The following is a 20,137-nucleotide window of genomic DNA, read 5'->3' on the forward strand; positions in this document are numbered from 1 at the left end:
TGTACAGCCGAACCTGTAAATCTGCCAACTTTTTGTTTGTTTGTTGTATTTCTATCTCTTACTGTAGTTCAATTTGTTCAGTGCAATATGATGTAAATAGAATAATTAGCTCTGTACTGCCACTAGCCTGTCTCTTGGTACTTTGTAACCCCTCATGAGGTAATAACAATGGCTGTATTACAATTTTTTCCAGGAACACTAAGAACAAGAAGAGAGCTATCACTATGTCTATGTAGTTACTGCCCATTGCTTGTCACAATATTATGGTGTTTGCTTACAATTCCTGTCTTTCTGAATATGTAACACCAAAGTGCTGTCATCGTTTCTGATGAGTATTTTTGGTATCATGATTGTCTCACTCATTGGTTCAAATTCACAAAGGAAGCTAAAATCTGGGACTTGGATTGTGAAAATTATGGCCGCATAAATGCGTGTGAGATACTGATTACGCCAACAGATCTCCAATACAGTGCACTCCCGTTATAACAAACACGGTTATAACGAAATTCTGGTTACAACAAAATAAATATTTAGGCTGCAACATTGTCCTTTCTATGTTTTTATTGTTTATTTGTATGGTTATAACGAAATTTTGATATAACGAAAGAAAGTTGCTGGTCCTGAGGAATTTGTTATAATGGGAGTCCATTGTAGGTAAGGCGTGCTATTTAACATGTGCAAGTGCAAAATATGCTTATTTTGTGCTTATTTTAGTCCATGCTCCATGGACTAAAGTCCGTAAAACTTAAATCGTGGATTTGAGTTAAGCTATCTTTGTTTACTTGGGCATATGAGTCTAAAAAATCATGATAATGATAAATGTATGTATGCATGAACTGTTTCTCATAACTCATTTGCCTTCTGAAATATGTCACCTTGGATTATAATGTAGCAATACTTATAAGATGTGTTTCTTTTTCCAAACGCAATCAAATGCAATCATATACAGCTCAGCATGAAGATCAGGAATATACTCATCAGGATTTGGCAAAATAACTTTTATGAAATCATCTTTCAAGCATATGCAGAATGTAAATTTATAGCACATAACAATTTCAAAAATGAAGAAACAGGAACTTAAAGTTGGAAGTAGGAAGAAGATTGTTATTTCATGTGTGAATATTATTAAATGTACCCATTAAAGTTCATTGCAGGAATACATCTCTCATATAAGTCATATCACCGTATCTTTCAGAAAAAAAAATGTATATAACTGATATTATATATTACGTGTATATTCTTGTAACTTTGTGATCCATATGGAGCATAAATAAAGAGAAGGTGATATACATTTTGTTGTAAGAATTCTCCCTCCTCTTGTTCAAGTTGTATGGCAAGTATTTGTTATAAATGCTGAATGACACTGTCACACATCAAATGTTTATACCTATCTATTTGTTGATAGGTTGATGCATTGAGACTGCTGTTTTTTTAGACCGGACTGTACCACAGAATTTACATTTGAACATCAGCAAAGTCTGCATACACATCATGAAGGTGGAGTTGCTATTACAGGTTTATTTGTTTGTGTGTGTGTGTGTGTGTGTGTGTGTGTGTGTGTGTGTGTGTGTGCACGTGCATGCATGTGTATATGTGTTTCCATGTTTTTGTGTGCATGTGTGTATGTCTCAATGTAATGATGCATTAGTTTGTGAACTGAGTGAGAACTCTTCAGGGCTAGTGCATATGTCTGTATGTGGACCAGTAGCTACCAATTTTTTTTTCCTATCTTTTTTTTCCGTGATTGTCTCATCAACAAGCAGGTAGATTATATCAGCCACTTATATGTGCAATCAGACAGCAATCGACAAAGTAGATGTATAAATGTAATTCCTTTTATTTTATCCTCAAATGAAAATAACTGAAGAAAGTTGTGAATATAGATGGTAGTCGACACATGAATTACAGAATGTAGGGTGTGTCTTTTTCCCCAGTGATTGCATCCACTTGTACCTTGGCATGATACATTTCTGCACCTTAATTGATAGCTAGAATATTTTTTATGTGAGTTTTATTTTGTTTTCTTTACTTCTGTCGTAACGGTTTCAAGGTTGCATGGGTTCTAACTATTGTTGGCATGACAACCCACTACCCAGTCTGGCATTTTAATTTTTTTTTTCTTTTTTTATGTGCAAAACCTGTACATCTGTGTGTGTGTGTTTGATCATGTTACATCTAAAATTAATCCTGTTCTCTTGTTCAATGGAGAGTTAGAAATTCAATTGATTATGTACGCAATTTTTTAAAATGTTCACGTTTGAAAGTTGATTATCTAATCGACATCACTTATAGGTAATTATAGGTATGGAGGACTTTCATATTATTAGGCCTATATGCACTCTCTACAATCAGTCTGGAGGCAATTAAGCTATGGAGAAAACACAAGCAGCCGTTGTAATTTTACTTTCGAAAATTCACTGTACAAAGGATAAATCAATGAATATCATTCAAATTTATCTTAGAGAAAACAAAAGAGTATATGAAATTATATATTTGTATATATATTTACATGATACAATATATATCTCAAATGTTATTTATATAGAAATCAAGGAAAATCACAACTTTGAAATATAGGTGTATACATAGCATTTGGTGTACAGACTACTAATACGGCTAGGTCAAGGAGATCTTATTTGTCTGCTAGTGTGCTAAACCAGGAAGATCTTTACACCAATCAAATATGATTGACCCTCCCCATAACCATGCACTGATATAATACCACAAACAACGGGAAATGCAGGATCGATCGTCTTTCAATGATCGATCACAAGCAAGCCATATGACTCATCATATGGGTCAAAGGTTATGTTGACCTACTCCCATACATATTATACACATCCAGACAGACCAGCTGAACACAACAGGAAGAATCGAACCCAAGCTTAGGTGGGTAACTATTCTTACTAAATATTCTGTCGATGTGTATTTGTTCGTGTGAGTGTGGCTATAATAAGCTTTATTTTTAGCAGTGTAGCGGACATTCTGCAGCATACATCAGTTATATATAGCGTAAGATATAAAACAGACGGGCAAAATGTGTTTCAAAGACGCGAAACCACACAGCACAGGCTGTGTTGTGTACGCACAGCACAGGTGCCCGATTTTCTGCTCTCACCTACCACCACAGTCCACACTCCACATCAGTCACACTGCCTGCACTGGACTGTCACAGCTACACAGACAGTCTCAACCGAGATGACACTGGCATGGCAGTCATAACCCTAACTGTTTATAGACATATCTTCTGATGAAATGTCTGGACACCAGTGTAAAGAAAATGTAATTACAAGTTAAAAGGAGGATTCCACAGCACATAATTCCATCAACTTATTACTGTGAAACTGAAGGGTACGGTACCTAGTACGTGTACCTTTCCCCTGCTTTCTTAAAGATCATGAAGATGTATAAATCAAGTAAATCCTTGATCTTTCATTATGCTAGAAAAATGTTGAATTGTCCTTATATTTTCTCTTTATTATTGTCCATGTATGACATCACAAAATGTAGTGTTCTAAATGTCAAATACAGCAATGGTGGCAGCAAAATTTTACTCTTTAAAAAATCATAACCTTTCAACAGATTTTCTGTAAAGTTCGTTGAAGTGTGTTCTCGTACTAAATTGCTGCATTCCCTTAATCCACATATTATATTCTGGTTTGATTCTCCTTTAAATGGTCTGTATTTATGTTGGTCATGTTGTTTATCCTGCATTGACAACTGTTGTGCAAAACAAATTCTGTGAGGGTGCTTGATATCTTGCTTCATACGGTACGGGCTATATATAGCCTTAGTAGATACCCCATTGACTGTCTAACTCTTAGCACAGGTGTTGATGGGAAAGACATGATTGATATTGATAACATTTTTCTGTGGCCAAGGTCAAGCACTATTCTATAAAAACAAAACTTCCTTACAGTTCACCCCCTTCTTTTTCATCTTCTTTGTCTTTCATTTGTTTTATTCTGATGTTTGTTTGTTTGTTCATTTTTTAAAAATTCATTGTGATTGTCACAGCATACATGTAGGACACAAACTCCGATCCCAAGCTGGCGACAAGACGGAGTATCAGCCTCAACGGCTCATCCCACTCCCTCTCCTCGGCGGGCCCGTGGGGGGAGAGTGTGGAGGAGAGCCCCACAGAGGGTGAACACTTCTTCTCCATCAACCATGCTGAGAGGACATTCAAGAAGATGCAAGGCTATCTTCACAGGTGCATGGGCTGTCTCAAAAGGGTTCTCTACCAACATTAGAACACTGTTGGAGGAGAGAGCATATCACCGTGCCAACAGCCTCCCACTTCAGTATTCATAGGTTTTCTGTATATCATGCATTTATGAGCTTGAATGCAAAGGGTGCGTTTATCAACTCCTTTTCTCGGCAGAAACAGGTTATCCAAACAGCTTTCAAGAAATTTTTACGAGTTGATAAACGCAAAGCTGTTTTGAAAGCCCTTTAGGAAAGCCTTTACGAAAGGGTGCGTTTATCAACTCTCCTTTCTCGGCAGAAACAGATTATCCAAACAGCTTTCAAGGAATTTTTACGAGTTGATAAACGCAAAGCTGTTTTGAAAGCCCTTTAGGAAAGCCTTTTCGAAAGCTCCAAATTTGTGGCTATCCAAACAGGTTTCCTGAACAGGATTTCAGAAACCAGTTTGTAAAAGCCTTTTGGAAGTTGATAAATGCAAATCTGTTTTGAAACGGCTTTGTAGTTTTGTACTTCAGTTACGAACAATGCACGCCTTATGACCTCTTCTCCTCGGGTCAAATTGTGCAATGCAGCTGTGCAGTGGCAGGCCAGTTAAAAAATCGTGTTCGTGAAGAGAGTTGATAAATGCAACTATTTTGAAAGCCGTTTCTAAAGGGCTTTGGAAAGAGCTATCGAAAGCCGTTTAAACAGGGGAAAGTTGATAAATGCAGCCAAAGTCTCATGCCACCACTCAGAAATATTTGAAGTATGTGCTAAACTGGAGCTGCCTCACAGATAGGAAGACAATTGATTCATGTGGCATTGCATCATGACTCGTCACTCTCAAAGGAAGATATATCTTTATGATGGTAATTGCTTTTCGCCGTCCCTTCTTAGAAAACAAGCGGCACATTAATAGTACAGGCAGTCAGGGCTTTGGAAAGGGCTCTCGAAAGGGCTATGGAAAGGGCTTTCAAAAGGGCTATCGAAAGCCGTTTAAACAGGGGAAAGTTGATAAACGCAGCCCAAGACAGCATGAATTACATTTCTTGATAGTTTCTTACCTTCCCTAAAGAACAAGGAAGTGATGCAAGATGATGAGATAAAAATGAAAAAAGGCATAAAAAATCAAAACATTTCAATTTCGAAATCATTTAGCTTTCCTTGTATGTTGTGTCCCTTATTGTTTTTCATGTCCAAAGTACACTGTAATTGATAGCCTAATTTGAGTACTTGTATTTTAGCAGTCAAGATTGTATTCACTTAGTTACATTACGTGGGCATTAGTTTGACTTAATTGTATTTCTTTTCCTCTGCATGCTGCTTTCTCTGAATTTGTGTTGCAGTATACTGTATTTCAATTTGATAGTCGCCTCAGAGATTCTCTTAAATAAGGCACTCTGAAAGGCACTCTTCGACATGTTAGCTTATTGTCTAATACAGTCAACCAGTGTGCTCCTACTTTTGTATACTTTATGCTCAACATTGAGTTTTACAGCCATGCAGGCATGTGACTTTGGAATCCCCTCCATATGTCCTTAAATGGTTGAAGACATGAGGCTTTGAGAATGATAATCAATCATGCTTGATAAACTCAGAAGTGAGTTGCATCACTCTTTTAAATCAAAGAGGAGATACAAATTGTCACTGGAATGAACGCTCTGTCTCAATTCTTTTTGAACACAGGCGACAACTCACAGATGTTGTCCTTATTGTGGGTGATGTTCGGATCCCAGCACACCGGCTCGTCCTGAGCTCGGTGTCAGATTACTTTGCTGCAATGTTCACCAACAATCTACGTGAGTCCCATGAGACAGAGATCCAGTTGTGGGGAATGGACCCAGCGGCTCTGAAGGCCTGCATTCAGTATATCTACACAGGTAGGCCTACATTTATTATGTTTATTTTGTTTTGTTTTATTTTAACATCATGTTAATATATAAAGCAGCATTATTCTTGGACTGGGCATTTTGATAGAGGATTGGATTTATATCATGATTCCAGTCTTTTTAGGTTTATTCTTCACTTCATCTAAAATAGGTCTGAAACATCCATTTTCTAGTCCTTGGCCTAATCCATGTTCAACTGGAGATCCTATTCTTTAACACAATAGCCAGTTGGTGTATCAGACAGTAACTTTCATCCTTATCATAATCCTAAACATCTAATTCTAAGGATCAGGTATTTGACAAAAGAGAAAACATGTTGAATTTGAGCAAATGACAGTTTTAGGCAGAACTTTTCAAGATAAGTGAAATAGTCCCAGGAAATAAAGCTGGGGTCTTCAAGGAAAGTGTTATGTTGTAAATCAAAATTACCTGGTATTAGTGGTATATGTGCTGGGTTATGTCCAGCTAACCTCCTAAGTTTTTTGTTAAAGCAGAACTGTTTGGCGAACTACAGCATATAGGGGTACAATAAATGCATAAAATGAAATGAACAATTATTGAAAATAATGAGACATTTCTGGTACCCTCAACAATATGTAAGTTACTTATTACTGAATGTGTGACTGTCATGCCATGCACGTGTTGGGTGTATTAATTGTAGTTGTGTGATATAAAAGAGAAACTTGCCCTGCTCTGTAGTGATCAATATTTGTGTAACTTGTATTTTGCTTACAGGTGAAGTTGTTCTGAAAGAAACCAATGTGGAGAAGCTGCTAGCAACAGCCAGTATATTGCAGCTGTCTGAAGTTGTAGAGGCCTGCTGTGGCTTTCTGGTCAAGCAGCTCCACCCCTCCAACTGCCTCGGAATTCGCTCGTTTGCAGACAGGCAGAGCTGTTCAGATCTCCTCCGGGCAGCACACAATTACACCATGGTGAGAAGCACTTTGAGTTTTACCTTATTATATCACAGGTCCATGTTTCAGATGGGAGCAACATCCATACTCAATCATATTTCTATGATGGTGGCACAGTGCAATAAAGTAATTATTCATTTAATTTCATTTACTGGTGTTTCTAATGAACAAATTGTGCAAAGAAGATACAGATTCAAAGTATGATAAAACTATTTGTCCATTTTAGTTTTGTGATACTAATTGTTTAATGTAATATGCGCTTATCACAATCAATGAGGAATACTGTTTGACTTGTGGCAATATAAATACAATAATTTTTGTATTGACTCAAAATGTGTGAGTGTTCCGTCAGGTACACTAAATTTCGAATTCATATTTATTTAACACATGTTCCCCTCCCAGTTAACAGCAGTGTCATGCATCTAGCACATTCAGAGTGAAGATTTCAAAGCATGTAAGGACTTGCTTTGTATGAACAGAATGTTACACTCCTACTGCTCCTCAAGTTTGAATTGTTGCCATACTATTATCAATACAAATTACAAATGCACTGTCTATTGTGTAAATATCAATGGACAAGTGTTAAGAAATTGAGACCATGCTGTTGATCACACTTTTTCCCGAACCTCGTTCCCTTTACACCAACAAAAGCAATTTCTTATTAACAATACCCAATATTAAATATGGATAGTACGTTACATTTTTTTTTTTCTTTACAGGAGCACTTTGTGGAGGTCACCCAGAACCAAGAGTTCATGATGCTGGGTTGGGAGGAAGTGTGCAACCTCTTCTCCAGCGATGACCTCAACGTTCCCAATGAGGAGACGGTGTACTATGCCCTGCTGGCCTGGGCTGCCAATGAAACTGCGTGTCGCAAAAGTGACATCTCTAAGCTGCTTGAACACATCAGGCTTCCACTTCTATCTCCACAGGTACGTTAATGTTTGAGAATTTGATGACGTATTCCGCTTTCTTTGCAAACTTTGATATTGCTGGGAATGAAAGGTATGAAATAAGCGTGGTATAGATGTGTTTGCTTACTGATAGATCAATTATTTTGCAGAAAATGTTTTGATTAATAGAGGTCCGTCATACTTCACAGTTAAAAATTGAATTTGTTGAATTCATTGAAGTATCATTCTCCAGTATACTTATACTGCTAGGCAATTTCCAGAGGATATGCGAGATGCTTAACTCCATTCCGGAGATGATGTTTCTTTCTTTCATACTAATAAATCTGGTGAGCCAATATTTACATTCCATTAAGTGTCAGCCAAATTTTCAATGACTTTTTTTTTCACTGTACACATACTTTCTTTAAGAACAGGAATCATGTGGTGTCTGCATTCAATTATGAAGTGGTTCAGTACATTGTCTTGATATGACTTTGATGTCTATGTTGTGTTGTCTGTAAAGTAAAAACAAATTCTTACCAATGCAATTACTGAGAAACCATCTCTGTTCAGTTTCTTAGCGATGCTGTGGACACAAATTCTCTCTTCAAAGGGGATGAAAAGTGCCAGCGACTCATCATGGATGCCATGAAATACCACCTCCTCCCGGAGAGGAGACCCCTGATGCAGAGTGCACGGACAAAGCCAAGGAAGTCCACTGTTGGCGCCCTCTATGCTGTGGGAGGAATGGACAGTACCAAAGGTAATGGAGCAGGTTAGGCTGGGAAAAGTGCACCTGGCGAAGCTTTTTATTCCTGTGTCATTCTACCATAGGTAGGTAGCACATGCATGTATATTTTATTTTCCTGTTTTGTTTTAATGATATTATGTGTGTTTGTGTGCATGTGCATGTGTGTGTGATTTTGGTTTTCATTTCATTTTAAAGCAAATAATGGGTTTCAATAATGATCTCAAGTTATCATGATTTCTGTGTCACTGATGTTCCATACAGGTGCGACAAACATAGAAAAGTATGAGCTGCGTACCAATGTCTGGACTCACGTTGGTCACATGAGCGGGCGGAGACTCCAGTTTGGTGTTGCCGTCATCAACGACAAGCTTTATGTGGTGGGTGGCCGCGATGGCTTGAAGACGCTTAATACCGTGGAGTGCTATTACCCGGCCTCAAAGACGTGGAATATGCTGCCCCCTATGGGCACCCATAGGCATGGACTTGGTGAGTAGTTCAGTTCATTTCAGTTCAAAAGAGTAGTGTCAGAAGTGTACCATCATCTTTGGATTGAACAACTACCAAGTGGACTTTTAATGTTCGATACTCAGAGGGTATCTTACAGGTAATCAGAGCGTATCAGGCATTTAACAAAGACTTCATGAATTCTCATAATGTGAGAATTCATGAAGTCTTTGTTAAATGCCTGATACGCTTGCTCTCTGTAAACAGGTGTCATGATGTGATTCATGTGCTAGACCTCCTCTAGTGATTGGCAGAAACAACCCAGAAGTACCTGTCATGCTTATGTAAAATTGAATAGACTTAAAGCAGTGCTTCAAAACCAGAGACAGTTTGATCTAAAGTATGCATAGCTATTTCTGATGTTTATTGACATGCACACTCAATATTGAGTGCGCAGTGGAAGAGCTCATCAAAGGTTATTGCCTACGCGTATTATCTTACAGTTTGTCTCGTCTAATTCAAATAGTGGTAAATAATGTCTACAGCCTGCTGTGTACATAAAAGAGAAATGAAAAACACTAAACTGTAGAATGCTGTGAACAGCCTGCCAATCAATCTTGAAAGAAGACTAACATATAATGTCTGAATAGAAATTCTGAAAGTAGTGGTGTATCTCAAATTGAAAAGATAAAAGAGGGCATTGCTCAGTGACTTCAGAGCTTACAATAAAAATGTTTTTTTCTGTAGTGTCATGATACAATTCCTTTCATTCAGAAGCTGTTTTCATGAAGTTAAATGTATTTGTTTTTGCTTTGTTTTGGTTTGTTTTTTTCAGTAGAGTCAGGAGTGCGAATGCATTTTATCAGAAACCCTTGTCACATAGTCATTGTAACAACCATCAACCTTGTGCTGCAGGTGTCGGCGTACTGGAAGGTCCCATGTATGCGGTGGGGGGACATGACGGATGGAGTTACTTGGCATCAGTAGAGAGGTATGACCCCCACAGCAAGCAGTGGAGTTATGTAGCTCCTATGTCGACGCCCAGAAGCACTGTTGGTGTGGCAGTCCTGGATAGAAAGTGAGTTTTGTGGGCATCAGCCATCCTCTTTCTTTTCTTTCGTAACACTTTTCTTTTCTTTTTCACTGAATGCAGGACAATTTTTGTTGGAACAAAAATAGTTATGTTCATATTAGCGTTGGATTATATATCTCAATGTCCTGCTTAAATTGTCTGAAGGTGATTTTATCAAGAAATGCAGCACTTCACAATCATTTCTTTTTATTTTTAATCTGAAGGAAAGTGGCAGGTTTGATAACCAAATGAATAAAGAAATGCAAGAGTTTTTGTCTACCATTATCAAACAATATGTTAGCTCAATTTAAAAAATCAGTATATGATTTCTTGTGTCAATGTTAAGAAATGGTTTCAGGTATCATATGAGAGTGGTTCTATAAAATTACTGCTCGCTGGCAGTTTGACACTGTGGTAAAATCTGCTGAATTATATTTCCAGTGATGAAATATGGTAATTTATGATAAATCATGAATCAATATTTTCTATGTGAGGATTTGCCAGCTCCCTCTTTTTTTCTTTTTAAGTAGTGTTATAGACAACCATCACCGTGCTCCAAAAGAATGATGTGGGTTCAAAAAAAACTTTTATTCTGCTTTGGGTACACGGATTTTGTCTCCTGTTTCTTTTTAGTCATTTATAGCTTAACAAATGAGCATGTTGACAATGCTATTAAATAAAGCTTGCTCACCAGTCAAGACAACCAGGCAGTAAAGCAGTACCAACAGATTTTATTGCCAGGTCGGTACAGTAGTTGATGTTATTCATAAGTGCAGTTAGTTGAATCTTTTTTTATCCAACGCTGCACACTGGCACTGGTCCAACAGTCCCTGACCAGCACAAATCACTGTCAGACCAGTAACCTTTCCAGAAATGGACCTGTAAAAAAAATGGGTTAGTGTGCAGCCCTGCCTTATCTTCATATTTCAGCCTTTTACAAAGCTTTCTTCCTTTGTGTTTCATCTTAACACAAACACTGTGAGGAGGGTTTTGTGCTGTTTGAAAATTTGCCTGATGATGTACATGAGGAAGAGAGGTTTGTGGTACAGTATTCTAACATCATGTGTACCACTGGTATGTAGTCCTCAAAAAGAGTGTGATGAAGGTTCTTAAACATCTATCATCCATCAAAAGCTCACATAAGTTTGGCTTCATCAGATGTTCATTGGGTATGTGTGTAGTGGCTGTCAAGTTCAGTGAATCAGCTGGGAGTCATATTTTGTGTTCCTTCCCCATGTGATGAATGGCCAACAGATTGTATGCAGTCGGTGGACGTGACGGAAGTGCATGCTTGAGGTCCATGGAGGTCTATGACCCCCACACCAACCGATGGTCCCTGTGTGCCCCCATGTCCAAGCGTCGCGGTGGTCTGGGGGTGGCCGTCTGCAATGGCTGTCTATACGCCATCGGGGGACATGACTCCCCCGCTAACCAGCCGTCATCAAAGCAGTTTGATTGTGTGGAGAGGTAAGCGGTGCTGGATATTTTTTTTTTTTTTTTTATTTTTTTTTTTGGGGGGGGGGGGGGGTCAAGTTCTGTTTCGTTGGTTAATAGTGCAAATTTTCAGTTTCAGAACCATGCTAAGTCACAAAGTACTTATTTGAATTGATTATAAGAGTAAAAATGGTTAATTACATTGTTAAGCATTGATTCCAGTTCTGTATGATATGTAGTCTATAGGATTTTTTAACTGTTCAAAACAGAATAACTTTCAGCTCTGATTTTGCCATCTGGTTCCAGTTAATGCCAAACAGGGAGGTACTGTATATTGTGCGTACGTACATTTTGCACAAATGCAAAATGGGTTTGATTGCGTTAGCTGCTACCTGTGTGTAAAAGGAAGTACAGCTAGTCACCTCGTGCAAAGCAGTGGAAGCAGGCATGTTTAAAAAGTAAGAACATGACATCAACATTTCAGACCATGCAAATATCACATTTTTAATCACTGCTTTCACAGTTTCAGACTCTCCTCATTGAAAAGGGTTCCTGTCACTCATTTTTCAAACAAATGTTTTAACAACCAAATGAACAGTATACCAATCAAGATTTATTTGTTTGTACATGTACATTGGGTAAAATCATAATTTGCTGATATGCGTTCCTTACAGCATCACTAATAATAGTCTCAAGTGGCAGTGTAAAAGTTTGTTCAGTCCATCTCCTAATAGAAGAAGGATTTCATTTCATCTAGGTATGACCCGAGGTCAGACACATGGTGCTTGGTTTCCCCAATGAGCCTCTGCCGGGATGCTGTGGGCGTAGCAGTGCTTGGAGATCGAGTCTTTGCAGTTGGGGGCTACGATGGACAGACATATCTCAGTGCCGTTGAGTGCTTTGATCCACAAACGGGTGAATGGAGTCCAGTGAGTACAAAGCAGAAATAACAGCAAGATTCCATATTCAGTCTGTAGTCATTGCATGTTATGTATATACCTATGTCAGATAAATAATGGCATTGAGTCTGATGACTGTAAAAGTTTTATGAAAAGTGTTGTACTGAAGACTATTGATTTTATGTGTATGTGTGTATGTTCAATCACTCAAGATCTTTACTGCACATTTTAACCCGTTGAGGACGATTTGATTTTGCAACAACACGCATTTCCCATAAACGCTTGCCCGAGTATACTCGGGACTCGTCCTCAACGGGTTAAGCAGTTTTCACATCAAGAACACATTAAATATTACAAAACTCGCCAGAAGCATTCATGACTTCTTAATGGATAAAAGATATGTGGTCAAAAAACAAGTTAACTGCAGTAGAGAAGCAACTTTGTATTGATCCATTGCGTTGAGACAGCATCATTTTCAGTGTGCTGAAATATCTTTAATATTTGTCTGCAATCTTGTCAAATCTTTGTGATGTTATCACAAGAAACCACTGAATTGATTTATGATGAAAATACGGAGATATGCAATGGTGCATAGATCTGAAAATATGAGCAACCAGTATACATGCTTCAGGCAAACAAAGGTTGCCACTCTCACCCCGCCCCACCCACTCCTTTCAGTTTGTATTCATTATTTTGATTTGTTGAGTAATTCTGCCTAATGTCAAATACTGTCTGATTTCTTCCAAAGGCTGCTTCCCTAAACCCGGGCAGAGCTGGAGCCTGTGTCGTCCAGGTGCCGGCTACGTAGGGAAGGAAGATTGTGCACCTATTGGTATCCAACTGACAAAAGTGGCAGAAGTTTTGATATTTAAAATGAGGCTGGTCTTGTCTTTGAATAGTCAAAGCATTGTCAATGTGTGAGGAATTGTTTGATGTTGCGTGGTGTTGGTTAGTACAGACAAACCTTGTGGACATGCACAGTGGGGGCCCACTGCCGCATTAATGGAAGTCCTTTTGTAATTTTATACGATGTGTATGTAAACTCTCCTTTATCAGTTGTGCTAATGTGGAATTATATTTCCACACAAGGTTGTGCAAAATGATCAATATATGGTGCTGGAGGTTATCTGGTCATGTGACTCTCTCTTTGTGGTTCACACAGGAAAAGAAAAACAAACAAACAAATTTAGATTTCTTAACACCAAGTACCATTTAAGCATGAAGTTCAGACATATTTTCAGTGGTGTCAAAATGGAATGACTTACTTGGTTTATGTTGAAATATGCAATCAACTCTTGGGATAAGGAGAGAGGAAGTCCAGTGTGAAGGCATGGAAGTAGAGTGATTAACATAGAAGAGAAGTGTATCTCTGTCTGGCTATTTAAAGCCAGCCGTCTTTCTCCTATAGTGACTCATGTTAGTGAGAGCAGAAAATATTGCCACAGTTATATACTGTTGACTTATGTAAATAGAGATCAACTCATTCTCTTCATCTTAATGTGTGCTGTTGAAAAAAAAAAGAGAGAGAGAGAGAGAGATTTGAACCGTGAATGCTGTATTGCAGTGGACTATTTCTGAAATTTTGTGATATGTCACAAAGTTGAAAAACACCCTAGATCCTTGATGTCTCAATGCAGCTAAAAATCACCTTTATGAATTCCATGTGTCGATATCCTGGTAGTAACTAGTTGGTTTTTTTTTTTCACAGACACTCTGTATGCATTGTTTTATAATGATTACGTAATAGTTATGATAACACAAGTGTCTACATCTCACCCGCCCGAAGAGAAATGAAGGGGCTTTCCCCGCCCCTGACTTTGATGGTATTTGTTGTCATGTAGTACACCTTGAAGCTCAGTTTAAGGTTTTGTTATGCATGTTTGTTGCTCTTATTCGTACTTGCAGAAGCCCTGTAGCAAGCATCGTCATGCTAAGCTGCATCGGACATTGATTGACACTGGTGCCGCTGTTGAGTTTGAGTGCATTTTCAGTGTAAAATTCCCTCTTTTTGTCATGTGATATTGTGACGTCAAGGTTTCTTTTAGGTAGGCTCTTGTGTGAGAGTGATAGATGCTTGCCAGTGAGAGAGGTCAAAGAATCATGTGCTGTCCATAGTTATGGTATTTCTTTATGACACTTTTGTTCCCCTCATGGTCATCGAAGTAAATTTCATTTGCAGCAAGTACTATTTTGTATGCATGACATGTTTGCAAAAGAAGTCTGATGAGGTATTTTATGCAAAAAAGTCAGTTTGGGCAAAAAGGCGAATCGAATAGAGGGAATTTGATATGGAAAAAAAAGTGGCAAGTTTTCCATTTTTGTATTCATGTCTGTCTGAATTTTATCTTGAAGTAAGGGTAAAGATGCAACTTGAAAATAGTTGTCTGCGTTCAAGTTTTAAATAATATCGTGATATCCACCTTCAAAAATGATTACATAATTATAACACATGAATATGAGGTTAAGCTAGACTCTTGTCACCCTATAAGCTGCAGCAATGGTAGAAATCCTTGTCACTTCCTTATTTGCCGTATTGTTATCCAAAGGTACTCATGGTGGTTTCGTAGTAAACATATAGCTTAGGAACTTCCAATTACCACCCCCTTGTTCCTCTTTGTAAGCCTCGGTCGCATGGGTGACTCCGTTGATCACTGTGCAGAGTTGTGTGTGCATCGTCTTTTTGTTTTACTTTGCACTCAAACACAGTAAGGCAGACATCGAGCTCTGATGAACGGCATGAGAGCTATGAGATCCATCAGCAGTATGTGTTTAGCTCTGAGCATTTTGCAGAGTGCTCCTGATGTATGCAGTTGTAAGCAAGCAAGGGCAATGCACAGGGCAGTCACAAGCATGTCTCAGACTACCTCCATTCATGCAGTGCATTATTGTGTCACAACAGGGTTATGTTCATGATGCACAAAGAGTTAGATATGGTATCCCATTGAAGAAAACAAATTTAGGGTGGGGGGAATAAAGACGATTACCTGCTGGATAAATGATTATTTATTTGTTTATTCATTTTGCATTTCACAAGGATTGCCACAAGACATGATAGCCTGGGAGGATGGAGCATGCAAGGTCTTTGTCTAGAAAGTGTAACGATGGAAACTGACTGAATAATTTTTTAAAACTTTTCTATGTAGTTTCTGTAGTTAACTTAGATAAATTGTATTAAGATATCATTATAGATGTGCCAAAGATGGGAAAATGTGTGAAGAAACAGGCTGTTTTTGACTAAAAAGTTTGACTTGACAAAATAGAGGAGATATCCTTTAATGCCTGCTATATATCTGCACATACACTTGTACATGCAGATAGAACTGACATGCAGATGCATTGTGCTAATATTCTAAAGATTGCTTCTATGTATTTGTTTTGGATGGAGACCTCATTGCACGAGGTCTAGATCCCCTGTGTTTCATTTTCTCATGACTGTTTGAGACTGAATGTCACAATGTTCATTCTAGGCCAAGATGAAAACTTTCCAAGACCCAGGTTGGGGCAGAGCTATGTAGGACTACTCTGAACCCCGCCCAGTGATGGGAAGACTGAGCGTAGGTCTGTACCCCAGTGGATCATAGCAACGGCTGTGGTGCATGTAGTTGGACCAGACATCGCAGCCTTCATTACCGTTCTCACTCTGGTGCTGACTTTCTTTTTTTTTCAAAAAAAAAATGCGCTTGTAAGGCATCTCATGATCACCTTATCTATACTAGAATGACAAGTTATACAATGTACAGTGGGCTTGTGAGTGTGTATAGAATTATCGCGTAATCCGTTTTGTTCTGTGCATATTGTATCATGTCGTACCCACATGGAGATATGGTGTGAAGTTGTTCTAGAGCTGCTAGGCTGTTTCATCAATGTTTTATAGTTGGTATGTGTATTGTGAAAAACCACCGCGGCAAGTTAGTACAGGTATGTGTAAGTGAAAGAGATGAAAGCAATGTTGATTGGATGTCCAGATAAAGGATATGTGTTAACTATGCATTCGTGGAATTGACAGGTTCTGAATGCTATGCATTTAATGTCGCTTTTAAAGTAATACAGGGTAGTTTTTGACAGAAAGATAATGAAGATAAGCTACGACTTCTCCACTGCATTGAATAGATAGGTATGTGATAACTGAAAAAGGATGATGGTGTGTGTGTTAAGTTATCTAGTTTTCTCTGACTATCACTTCTGATATGCATAGAATTATGCATAGAATTATGCATAGAATTATAAATGGCCTAGCAGACTGCATGTGATATTCTTTGTTTGGATTCTGTTTTTTTGGTGTTTTTTTTTTGGTTTTTTTTTTTAATCATTTGAGATGGAATATTATTTTATCCTTGAATGTGTCTAACAGGTGGTCCAAAAAAAAAATGATAGAAGAAGAGAGAAATATTGATAGATCAAGTTGTGTGCATATATTTGTGTATTACAGATGACTGTGTCCAAAAAAAGATTTGTGATTCACCAACCTTGATTCAGACAATTGACTCATACAAGCACTGCACCAACAAGAGTACATCTTGATATGAAAGCAAATTGATGGAGTTGAAAAGGTATCAGATTTGAATATTCTAGTGTTCTGAAAGCAGTGTCAAAAAATGCTAAAACATTCTGTAGATTTGTACAAAACACTGGGTAACAGGTTGCTGTAGTTTATATATTTTTACAGTTTGTTTTAGTAGCCCAGTTGTATTTATGCATACATGACATTTACCTTATATTCCAGAGTTGCATGGTTTACACTGCAATTATCAGGTTCTGAGCAAGATTGTATGAATAAGGGTATATTAATGTGGATTTGCAGAGCAGTTATGTGGTGTATTTATTCTCTCAAAGACCAACAATCACTGTCACAGCCAGACTGTGGCTTGAAGATATAGAGGCTGGCCATTATTTGACATGTAAGAATGAACTTGGAAGGAAAGAAAATATATTTATGTGTGCTTGGGCTGATGCTTGTAATATATGCACAATGCAATTCATGTATTATGCAATGCATTTCGTTGTAGCCCCATGATGCAACTCACTTGTTATGTACTTGATAAGTTCTTTTCTCTTTTTTCCCCCGTGTACAGCCTTCTAAGCAATGAGGAGTGTGGACTGCATTGATATGATTGGTATGCAATGTAAGGTTATTTGCATACACAGGAATAAAACATATGCAGCACTTCAGAGATTGTGATACATGTACTTGGGACATCCCATATGTGTATAACATTGACAGTGTTGTAGAAGGAATAGATGCAGAAAATACCTTTAAAAAAATAGACAATTGCATATAGCCAAACCTATGATATCATTGTGTAATGCTGTAACATTAAAGTCATATGCTGTTTGTGTTATACAATGGACATGATGTTTATAGCATCAGGTATGTGTACTTTAGTATCACTACAGAAAAGGTGTCCATGACAACCAACTTATTGGCTATGTATAATGATATTATTGTGGTGTTGTTTTTTTATACCACCATATCATTCCAAATTGTACTCCAGTTATAACACGATATTTAACACATGTAGGCAGTATTTATCACATACGTATATGCTGTGTAGCAGCTGCAGTGCTGCCCTCTGTCCTTGTGATGTCTGTAGTTGGATGATTTTCGCCTCACGTCCTGAGATTATCCACTTTGGTTTGGATCAGGACCATTTGACCATGATTGTCCATGTAACAGGACTGGACAGTAATAACCTCATTCTTTGAATGGTGCCTTGTGCAAGACTGCACACAAAGTGTGCCTCCCTGTACTGGTAAAATATGGATTTTCTGATAGATAATGTTGTGATATCATTTACATTGCAATATTGCATTCTTTTCTTTATATTTGGAATACAATTATCCCAAGGCCTGTATTAAAGACCAGTCCTGTTCTGTTTATTTTCTTTATGCAAGCTATCTTTGTACTCTATACAAATCAGGGTGGAAAAGATGCAGTGTACGTTGTAGCTTTACTGCAGAACTATTTCTTGCAACAGTAGTGCATCATGCAGTTATCGTGTGTCTTATATTGGACGAAGGCTGCCATTGACGCTCTAAGAGCGTTATACAGTCCAATCTCTTGTGACAATTCTACTGGCAAGGAAGAAATGGTGTTTCATCATTTTGCATACAGTGATGCACAGAATATACCTTTTATAAGGGCATACTATTATTAAACCAAGAATCAAATTTACTTGAGACCAACTGTTGGCAAAGATAACTAGACACAGGTATCATAATTGTGTTGAATATTGACCTTTATGTTTTTAGTGCTAAGAGTGAATCAGATTTTGAGATTCAGCAAACTTAGCCTTAAAGTTTTTTTATTTTTGTTTTTTATTTTGCATCCCTTCTTTGAGTGAACTCTATGCAACTTTTATAGAAACATGTCCAATAATCAATAGTCAATCTGTGGACCCTGTATACATATACATCAACAAATATTTACATACAGCATGGATGCACCCATACATACACAGACATAGGCCTACCCTGGTACATTGTCACGTGTATGCACATCACAGTTCCATCGCCGTAAATAAGCACCGACTATTCAGTGTTATCAAAGAGTATAGTCACAATAAAAATAATGGGCATACATACTCTGGTTGGACTCGAACCCATAACCTCCCGCTTGCTAGACAGGTATCCTATCCACTAGACTACCAAGCTTCCGCCAGAAAGCCAGTGATGGTTCTTATCCCTTATGGCAGCAGGTGCTGTATATTTAGTCAAATTAATGAGTCTTGCATCAAGTTGTATTTATTGCAATTGATTGACAACTTGACACTAGAGTCACTGAACAGTCTATCAGGTTTATGAGGCTTAAGCTTTGATCTACTCGATGCATGCAGGGAAGTGGGAGTCACTCCACTACCTCCCTGGTACATATGTACATGTATGTGCTTTACAGGCTTTGTACATACTCTGTGGAGCACAAAAATCATGAGGCTAGTGTATTGACTGTATTTATCCGAACTTTGTTATGACATTGTATCAGGGTTAAAGAAAAAAAAAACTAAGTCAGTTTGAAGTTTTGTGGGCAGAAATTTCCCCATGCAGAGGGGGATGAGTTATGTTGTCTATGTATCTCTGTATCTGTTTACTTTAATTATGAAGTGCTGGTTGCCTGGAGTAAGGATAAGGATACCTGTGCATAATGCGTTTTGTAGCTACCAACATGTTCACGCAAAACATCGCATTAAAAAACAAGAGACCCGCGGGTCTAGCGCTCACCTGAGTATCGCAAGTTCACCTTTCACGCAGTCACTAATCTAAATTATTCACAGCTCTACCAAAATTTGACCAGGCATTCTCAAGTAGAAGATGAAAATGTACAATAAGGGCCCAATTTTTTTAAGATTCCTTAATTTGGGGGGATTGGGGCCCCCTGGGGCCCTCTGGGTGGGGCATGGTGCCCATTTTGATAAATTGAGATCCTGACCCCGGGCAAGTCCAAGATAAGGTCCCCTCAGAAGGCAAAATTTCATCTTTGCTCAATATTGACATATTTGGTATCATTTTGAAGCTTATGAGTTGAAGTTTTGATTTCCATGGAGGAAAAAATGATATTATGTAAATTTATGCAAATTTCAAGGGCTTCATTTGCATAAATGTAAAAACACAGCGTTACGTATGGGACATTTATAAAAATTCATATTTATTCAAAGGAAA

At 38.0% G+C, this 20,137-nt stretch overlaps 1 protein-coding gene across 1 annotated transcript; it reads left to right on the plus strand.

Moving 5' to 3' along the window:
• The first annotated feature begins 3,885 nt into the window (after positions 1-3,885).
• Positions 3,886-15,582, plus strand: LOC139741493 (kelch-like protein 5). The gene is made up of 10 exons (XM_071652110.1): positions 3,886-4,213; positions 5,875-6,068; positions 6,813-7,009; positions 7,711-7,923; positions 8,458-8,647; positions 8,897-9,121; positions 9,995-10,157; positions 11,406-11,618; positions 12,343-12,514; positions 13,233-15,582. The coding sequence occupies exons 1-10, from the start codon at positions 4,194-4,196 to the stop codon at positions 13,290-13,292; spliced, it is 1,647 nt and encodes a 548-aa protein (XP_071508211.1). The 5' UTR covers positions 3,886-4,193; the 3' UTR covers positions 13,293-15,582.
• The last annotated feature ends 4,555 nt before the right edge of the window (positions 15,583-20,137 follow it).

Source organism: Diadema antillarum, unplaced genomic scaffold (assembly GCF_040938485.1).
Source record: "Diadema antillarum isolate AM-2024a unplaced genomic scaffold, OU_Dant_1.0 scf00000003, whole genome shotgun sequence".
Classification (NCBI taxonomy): Eukaryota; Metazoa; Echinodermata; class Echinoidea; order Diadematoida; family Diadematidae; genus Diadema; species Diadema antillarum.